At 26.4% G+C, this 10106-nt stretch overlaps 1 protein-coding gene across 2 annotated transcripts in view; it reads left to right on the forward strand.

Moving 5' to 3' along the window:
* Positions 1 to 1420: 1420 nt before the first annotated feature.
* The window catches only part of LOC106691205 (attractin-like protein 1), an 86700-nt gene continuing 78014 nt past the window's right edge, over positions 1421 to 10106 (forward strand). For both annotated transcript variants that reach the window (XM_067048206.1, XM_014436910.3), the window contains exon 1: positions 1421 to 1729. In XM_067048206.1, coding sequence (XP_066904307.1) covers positions 1434 to 1729 — 296 coding nt within the window. In that variant the 5' untranslated portion in view covers positions 1421 to 1433. The remainder of the gene's footprint in view (positions 1730 to 10106) is intronic.

The raw sequence follows: 10106 nt of genomic DNA on the forward strand, positions 1-10106 counted from the left end.
GTTCATCAGATTTGCTAAAATAAATTGATTTACAGTGGTTCATACAAATTTTCATATGCCAAATTTATATTCATATGTGAATATAATAAAAACTACTACCCTACGAAGATACGTGTCATAAAGTACTTTATAGTAAGTTAAATTTCCTTTATTTTGAGTGTTATCAGGCATATGGACGTCTTATTGTCCTAGAGATATGTTTTTTTCTAAACTCAATCATTCTATCCGAACAACTAGAAATTAACATTTTGTGAGTTTATTTTGTCAAATATCATAAAAATTGCTTCTCCTACAAAGATAAACGTTATGAACTATTTTATAGTAAATTTAACTGGCTTTAATTTGATTGATGGCAGACATCTGTACCTCTTATGGTTTTCTGAAATAAAGTTTTTTATAAATAAAACTTATTGACCGAACAACAATAAATCAATTTATTTTAGCAAATATCATGAAAAATAATATTCCTACGAAGATAAAGGTCATAAACTACTTTATAGTATGTTAAACTAGCTTTAATTTGAGTGTTAATAGACATCTTTACGTTACATGGTTCCTGAGATATAGATTTCTCAAAATAAATTCACTAATTACTAATCATTCAGTACATTTTTACGAAATGTTGCTTTTTAAAATGCTATATCTTAAGAACTGTTTAAGGTAAATAGCTCTATTAGGTCTCATATTTTAGCTAATTTACTCTACTTTAAATTATGTTCCCTTAGATTTTCTAGTGTTGTTGGTAATTTTAAAGATATAGTGCTCCGAATGAAAAATAATTTTTATTAACTTTTGAAACAGCACCTTTTTTTATTCCCCCTGCCTGTACTTGGCAGACTCATCAATTTTTACTAGTAATTATACTTAGTTTTCACTAAAGTAATAAAAAATTTGGGTGAAACTACTGGCTTTTTTTCTTCTCGACTACTATCAGTTCTTTTATATATTGTTAAACTGTTGTAATTGAATGTTGATGTTCATTATTCGTACCTTAATAAGAATTTTTATAGCAACGGAAAAATAAGAATTTATTGTTTGAAATTATCACCTTTTAGTGTGGTAAATGAAAGCTGTATGATGCGCGGGCAGCACCAGATTTTTTATGTCGAAACATAATAGCTTCAAGTAAAATTAAGTAATCAAATTAAGGACTGGCAAGTAACCGATTACTTGTAAATTATTTTTTTTTTTTTTAAATAATAAGACATGCTTAACTTATTGAAGTAGAATGATGTGTGTTATGCTAGTTATTTCAAGTACCGATGAATAATGTAAACATAGTTATTCATTAATTTAAATTAAATACCATTCATTTACTTTGAAATTATTGTTAATAAGCAAAGATTTAAATTGTGAGAGGGGAGTGGGAGAGTTGTACAGTTATGAAGTACCCCCTACCCGCTAGCGCAGTGGCCGTAGGTGCAGCAGATGAAATGCTGGGACCTGGCTGTCTGACGTCACCTCAGTTCTATCGCGGAAATGACCCAGCCGACATGTCCCCATACGTCCAAATGTTTTTATTTCTTTTCAAGTCGAAATACCGCCGAAAATGTGATATCAATTGCATCGTATTGTATTTAGTAATAGTTTATTCTTCTGTGTTCAATATTGTTTGTAGTTCAAAGTGTAGTGACGAACAATGTATAAACGGTGATTGTGTGAACGGGACTTGTGTTTGTTTTGATGGTTGGAGAGGGCCTTCATGCCAGTGGTGTACTGGCAAAGTGAAGTGAGTCCTTTTTATTTTTTAATGGTTTTAATTTGCCAATAATAATTTTGAAGTGATATGAGAGTATATTGTTGTGAGGGGACTTTCCTTAGCTGACTTTCACAAATGATCCTACATCAGTGACCTATTAAAAATATCCTATCAAAATTTGTGTATCATACTAAAGTTTTCTATTGATAAAAAAAAAAAAAAGATAATCAGTTCATTCAAACCCCTTTAGTTAAAAATACTATACAAAAAAGTACAGTAGTATCTTTTAGTATCAATGAATGTTATTCAATCTTTAGTGTAACATGAAACTATGTACACACTTCATTAATGTTCTTAAAAACATTCTATTGAAAATTGCTCTAGTATTGTTATTGCTCTTTTAGGTAAATACATATTTCGATTGTTGAGAATATTAATATTTTTACTTCTGGGGTTATTATTTTGGTTTCTTATCAATGATAATTGTTTACATTATTCAGATACTTCCAGTTGGGCTTTTATTTTTGTAATATGATCCTAACAAATCTGTGGGAAGTGTTTTAGTTTCGATTACTTTACGATAATAATGAACTGATCACTATTCAATTTGAATTCATTCATGTTTGTACAAGCTGACTATGATATTACGTTATGAGAGTAATGTTCTTTTCAATGTTTGTTGTAAACAAATGACATGGTAAACTCATTGACAGAAATGAACTTTGTGAGTGTTAACTTATTGTTTGGGTGAACATCAATTTAATTTTTACAATCAATATACTATAGATATCTAACCTAAGCTTAATATTACTTCAAAAAGGCTCCATAGCTTTCAGTCGATCATTAAATTGTGACAGTGGAAGAATCCTGTATAAATGGATAAATATTAGTGTTATCATAGTTCTAGGTAGAATTCCAAATCGGTCATTGTTTTATTTTCTGTCGATTTGCACATTCATTGTAAATTTCTTATTTGTATATGTTAAAAAATAACTGGTTCATCTTAAAGTCATTATTTGTTCATTGTAAAAAGGTTTCATTGGTTATTATTTTTGTTGATGATCAAAGTTATTCATTTATTTTGACTACTTGATTTATATTAAAGAAATCAACATGAATGTTCATTTATTTCCCTTTGGAAATGATAATAGAATTGGTATATATTTTTTCATCACGAAATATATGGTGTAGTTCTCTGCAGTTTTAGTTTTAAGCAACTCTAAGATTAAATGGACTTATAGGTTTTTATTTTATGAAATGCCTAATTGTAAAACTTATTTCCTTTAGCCATTAGAATTTTATGTTTTGTATTTAAATTTTTAATGTATTGAAAACACCCAAGATGAATGTATATAGTTTTTAACTAATGTCTTTTATTTTATTCTGTATTCGGTGAGAAATCTAGCTATCGAAATGCTGTTCTGCCAGACTTGAATTTGCGAAATTTCTATAAGTACACATCATACCCACAAACTCATCCCAGAACACAGTCTCTTTTTTCTTAATAAATTATATTGTCTTAAATTTTGTTTATTATTGCTTTGAAATATTGGCTTTGTTTTTTAATCCTTATTCTGTTGTTGGTTTCAAGAAGCTTATAAAAGTACCCTCACTTATTAAAAACGAACATTCTAATAATTTTAGCTCTATGTGAGCTGAATTAATTTTTATTATTGATAAAAATGTTACTTCTATTTTATTAGTATTTTTTTTTATTTAATAAATCTATATTATTTCTTATCATTATTATTTAAGTTATTTCTAATTCAGCTGATTAGTTTCTTTTTATTTTATTCTTAAATTATTAAAAAAAAAAAATCTTAAATAGAAAAATATTTTTGAGCAAAATACAACTTGATGGATTTATTTGTAAAATCAAATTTTATTATAAATTTTAAATTTTTGGATTCTTTTCGCCATCTTCAGAACCCTTTTCTGCAACAATATGATTTAAATGCATTTCATGACTCTTAATAGACCATTCAATCCATGCTTATTTCATAATTAAAATATAAAATCACACAATTTATATTATATATATCGCAATCGAAGACTTATAAAAACACCAAAATTTAAACTTAATATAATGTGATTTTACAAATAGATCATTTAAGGGTAGTTTTCACTATTGCCAATTTAATATTATTTGCAGATTCTATACAAAATTAATTAAAAAAAAGAAAAAAAAAAGTTTTGTTTGTTTTTATCAGAAACTTGAAAATTCTATGGTTTGAACAAATTTATATGTACATATGTATTACAATGTACATAATACAATAATTGTTACTTACCGTTATGCAATCTGTATTTTATATATTATACAATTTGTATTTTTTATATTGTCAATCTTATTTTGATTTAGGTATGTTCATAGTATTAAAAAAAAAAAAAAAAAGAAACAAAAATCTGGCATGACTTGTTTAAAAATATTTTTTTGGACAGTATAGCAATATCTCTGCTAACAAAAGTGGCCTAACAACACTGTTGAGACTACAATTAAATTTCATTTTGACTAAAAACAGAATTATTTGGATAGTTCATAGCTTTTTTTCGACGGAAATATTTAAAACTTAGACATCAAAAATAGGGTGCATTGTATTAACAAAAAAACAAATCAATTTTGGAGTTTTTGTTTATCAGACTGGTTTTGTTCTGATAGCTTTGTATGCACAAATAATATGTAATTTTGTTTTTAGCAATTTGTTGGTTTTTTTTTTAACTGAAGAATACACTCTGATTAATTTTTTTTTTTTTCCGGAATGGCAAAGTGTTAGATAGGGTTCATGATTGATTGTTACACTTGTTCTTTAAATATTTTGTAACGGATAAACCATTATCTTATCTAGAAATGCTGACAGTTACACTACTTGTTACTTTTTTTTTTTTTAGTATTGTCATGTGCAAAAATGTCTTGTTTAATAATTATTAGTTTGATTTATTTCTTATGTTATAGCTCTTGTTTTGTCTATATTGCTGGGTACAACTTTTAGTTTTTCTACGGTTGATTATTTAAAAGAACTTAATGGTTTAGTTTAGCCTTCAGTTAATGATTTATTAAGTAATAGTTACCAAAATTTCCGAATACATCCCGTACATAGTTGATAATTATTTTAAAATAAAAAATTCATTACCTGTTGTTTTGAAGGTACCTTCCAGTGACAAATATTTTTTCTAAACATCAATTTGTAACATTAAAGAGGAATGATGAAAGATAATGTGGTCTTTTGTAACCATCTAACCTCCTGATTAAATCCTAACTGGAGAAAGTATTAGTTCCAGAATTGAGCGGTCTTATTTTAAAATTGTGATGAGTTCATCTTTTGATATAAGGTTTAAATTACTTTCATTCGTTTTAACTATTTTATTTGTAAATCTCTTAGTATTGATTTTTATTGGGTTCACATTCATATTGTCTCAATAATTATTAATGTAATTCTGATTACCATATTCATGAACTCTTCAGTCCTTGAAATGTGCTATGATTTTTCTGTTTCTTATGAATGGTTTAGTATTAAATTATCATTTACTTATGGTAATCAATAATATTATACTAATAAATATATATTTGTTAAAATTAAGAATTTTTAAAGGAAAGACATTTTAGTATTTTTTGTTCTAAAATTGTTTTATAAATTTGTATTTTAAACTAATGGTGATATAAGTAATAATGATAAATAAATAAGAAATGAAACAAACAAAATTCAAAATATTACCTAATAAGAAAAATGAAAATTGTACAAAACCAATTTTTAAGTATTATTCAAACATAAATTCTAATATTTAAACACAACAACTGATATAATTTTTTGAATTATATTAGTATTAGCTTATATTTTTCTGAATATTATTGGGTTGATATTTATACTATTAAAAATGTGGCAAATGCATATTTTTGAATAATATTTGATCTTTATTTATTAAATAAAAAAAAGGTATTGTTTTAAAGCAGAAACAGATTCATTTGTTAAATTTATCTTTTGACTTTACTTGTAATAACAATCCTATATAACTTTAATCATTTACATTATGTCTTTTTTACTTTTAACGTTTTATACGATATTTATTTAGTACATATAAAAAATGTTTTATTCCTTGAGTTGATTGTGTGTGTGTTCATTTTTAAAAGCTATGAGGTTTTAACGTACATTAATTACTATTTATGAATTGTTATTAATTTATAATGATGTTTTCAAAGTATTAGAATATAATATCCATTGTTCGGGTTTTAATTTTTTTTTCAAGTCATGTGGTGTATTAGATCATCTAGCTACGCTTCATCTTTACTCTATTTTTGCCTCCAGTCATGATTGTTAGTTTCATCTAGGTTGGTAAATAGGCTAAATTGGTGAAGATATTGACCATCATCATCTTCGCTTGGCTCTTCATACGACAATGGTTGTTTATTAGGAAATGATGTTTTTGTATTGCACATATTGTCGTTTAAAAAGAAGAGTATTTTGTTGCAAAAATTTCATTAGTTTCAAATAATTGATTTATTTATAATTTAATGTTATATTTTAGAACTAGATCTGAGGCCATGTTCGCCCATCTCAACTTTGAAAAAATAAAACTGCATACCCCTCTTTTAAAAAAAAAGATCGAGTCTAGGTTCTCAATCTATAGGAGAAGGAAGTGAAATAAATCCTTGATATGACATAAAAGTGTTAAATCATCAATTCCATTTTTTTTTTTAGAAAGAATAATACCCATTACATAATGTTAAAGGACTTTATATATGTTATTAAATTAGCTCATATGAACAGTAAAAAACAATTCTGTTCAAAAGTCTATTTCTCTGTTACTACTTTTAACTTGATTTTTATTTTATCTTATAATATTCTGGCAGGAGATGATATCTTTAGTGGATTTGTAAATAGAATTGGTGGCCAAAAAAAAAAGTTAAACTGTGATCCAAATAACCATTTTCTTAGATTTTACAGTTTGGTCACTTTTTATTATCGGAAGGCATCCTATTTTCTTGAAAGTTGACTTACTTTGAAACTTCATTTTCTGACTGAAAGAGACCAACAATTTATGTCTTCACATTTTTTTTTTTCTGGTTTAAAAACATTTTCGATTATTCAATAAATAAATATCAAATAAATATTTAAGTAAATTAACTTTAACCTATATCCTCGAACAATTAAAATTGACTCTCAATATTATATTGAAATAAGTAGTTTGTTTCATTTGATGCTAAGTGTATGTGGTCAAATTTAATCATAAAACTTCTTAGAAATTACTTCCTGGGACAACAGACCTTTACAATTTAAATGTCCTTCTTTATTTATTATTTTCAATTAATCTTAGTTATGTACTTGGAATTTGAAATTGATCCCCTTGAAATTTGGACAGTTTTCTATCTGTGTAAAGGAAATACATCAAAATTTTAACCAAAGAATGTAAAAACAACTGTATTAAATTAGTCACAATTAGAATATTGATTTACCCTAATAACTTAATATATATAAAATATGTTTAATTTAATTTTTTCATAGAAGGAACACCTAAGGAAATCAAAAAAAGATTTTTTGTATCGACACTTTGTTTCCATTTTTTGATAAATTAAAAAAAATAAATTAAGATTTAAGAAAGCAATAAACTAGAAAATATGCATTAGTAACAGCAAACCATTTCATATTTTTCAGTTGTGTTGTTTCCAATTGTGATTATCTAATTGAACATGGGGAATTTTGAAACAATCTTTGATCATTAAAATTATTATTGCCGAAGGTTTATTGTTTTCATTGTTGTTCACTCTGAATGCATTATTACCAGAACTAAATAGGTTCTCTCTTCTATTTTTCTTAATATTTTTATATTGATTTTTCTTATGCCTGTCTATTGTTTTACTTTTTTTTTTTTTCATATTAGCTGTTCTCTTCTTTTCTTTTTGTTCCTATTAAAGTGTTTATCATTTAATGTAGCAGATAAGGTCTTGAACTTTAAAACTTTTTTTTTTTCAAAGCTATGTGGAATGGAATTCTGTAAAGTTGCACTTCAGGAAGGCTGAAGGGTTGCAACCTTGATCCCTTGTTCCATTGCAACTGTATCTTTGTTCTAATCATATATTGTGTTGCTATGTAACTATTTGAATAATATATTTCATATTTACTGTTTCTTGTAAAGGATATGATTTTTCGTTGTATAATATGAATGTATGATTATTTTAAATGCCTGTTTTTCCAATATCATTAATAATATAAGCTGAGAAAATGGTGGGGAGATGAGATCACTGGAGTGGAGTGATGAACACAAATAAAACTTTTTTATTAGTGCCAGTGGTTCAATCGGAATTTCAGGTCTTCATCCGGGTGACTATTGCAAGGGTCTGGTATATTGATTTAATATTGCCTTTTGGGGCAATGACCCAGATGAAAGCCTGAAATAAGGGCCAAAACATTCGCACTTAAGTGTTACTTATTTGTACTCATCGCTCCACTGACTGTATCTCTTCTGCCTCTCCTTATATTAAAACTATGATCAACAACTCATCTTAATAATCTAATAATTAAAAAAAGAAAAATGAAATTTCTGGTGTATTTACTTTTTTTTTAAATTGTTTTTATCGATTTTTTTATACAGTTTGTTAGATTTGATACATGATTTACATTAAATACATTTTGCCGGATCCATAGAGATGATTTGAATTTTAGTTTTTTACTTATTTGTAGTTCTACACAATAGGAAAATTAGAAAAAAAAATAGTTAATTTTTCCAGACTAATATATGATCTCACTCACACAACTTTCCTTACAGCTTGGAACAATACAATAATTGTCCATAATATTGATCCGATTTTAAGAATTTTAATTTTAGTTTATCCTATTTGACAGAGTAATTATCTTTCAAATGAACCTCTTCAACGTTCTGTAAGATTTCGAAAGATTTATTTTAAAAATTCCATAAACCGCATTTTCGCCAATACTTTCGATTTAAAAGACTCCTTTTTTTTTTTTCTTTTGTAGAGGATTTAATTTACTTACTAATACTCTATTGAAAATTTTGGACTTGGGGAGGGGGGATATTATTAATGCTTTAATAATCAGATATCGAAAATTTAACCAGATTACAATAATCTCCTTACGGGAGAGTTATAGTTTTCCTTAGTTGATTTTTTCCCCCAACATATCTTCTTTTCTTTTTTATCGGGGATTTATACTGTATATGAAAAGTTATTAGGTTTTAGCAGAGGTCTTTAAGCAATTCTATGTGTAGAAAAAAACACATTTTGGGGCTATACATATAACCCAGGAACCAAAATAAAAAAAGGACGAACAAAATCTATTTATCTACTCTAATCTAATGAGGTAATCGTTAGCATAGACCAATGCCTGAAAATACATTTTTTTTTATTCAAGGGCTCTGAAACGCATACGTTCGTTTAAAACTGCACACTAACTCGATTAAGATATTTTTCTTACCTCGGTGGTAAGGAAAAATTAAAAATGTTAAAATAATAAAAGAAATATCTAATAAATTTTATACTTGTTTGGGATTTTTTCAATAACAACTCTTTACGATTTTGATTGAACTCTTTAACAATTTAATAATTATCTATATTAGAAAATAGTAATCGAAAATAAACAATAGCGTATGATCTCTTCTGATACTAAAGTACACGACTTTGGTGCCTTTCATTAAAATGTTACATTCTAGGCAGGTACAAAATTAACTATCGTTTTTCACACTTTTAATGCTTTTTTTTATAGCAACATAAAAATTTTAATCGTTAAAATGTGCACTAAAAGTGCCTTTAGATTTATTTATTTAAAAAAAATTAATCATCTATCATTAAACTAGTATATAAAAAAAAAAGATGGCTTTAAAATATGGAAGGATTTCATAATTAATTAACTAAAGGAGAAAATAAATGTTTTCGTTTTTCCATGGTTGCTATGACAACGTTCAAATTTTACTTTTTATTTCACTTGGCTTAAAATGAAGTATATAGTAAGGGGCAGTATTGTCATCCTAAATAATAATTAATAAGCTGTTTTAAAACGTACAAAAATTAATTTATTGATTTAGTAGTGTAGTAAGCGAAAGTGGTATGTGTGATGCGCTACCATATGTTTTGGGTTTGTGAAAAGTAGGTATTTACTGAGATGTAGGCTATCACTGTGGCAAGTTATAGTTGTTACTTATTTGTAACACGTACTTTTATTAGGAACTTCTATATTACCAGAAGCACCAAATACTATCAAGCCAATTTTTACCTTAACATAAATTGGATTAGTGTGGGTTGGGGGTTAGTTATTTTGATACCTTTAAGTTTACGATCTTTTAGTCTTATAAATTATTCCAATAATTTGTCCAAAAACTATAAGGATCTTTTTTTTTTTTTCTTTTTCTTATTCAATATATTTATTATTCTTTTACTATACAAATATATATATTTTTATTT

The sequence above is a fragment of the Halyomorpha halys genome, unplaced genomic scaffold, assembly GCF_000696795.3.
Source record: "Halyomorpha halys isolate HHAL.00 unplaced genomic scaffold, Hhal_1.1 Scaffold2155.1, whole genome shotgun sequence".
Lineage (NCBI taxonomy): Eukaryota > Metazoa > Arthropoda > Insecta > Hemiptera > Pentatomidae > Halyomorpha > Halyomorpha halys.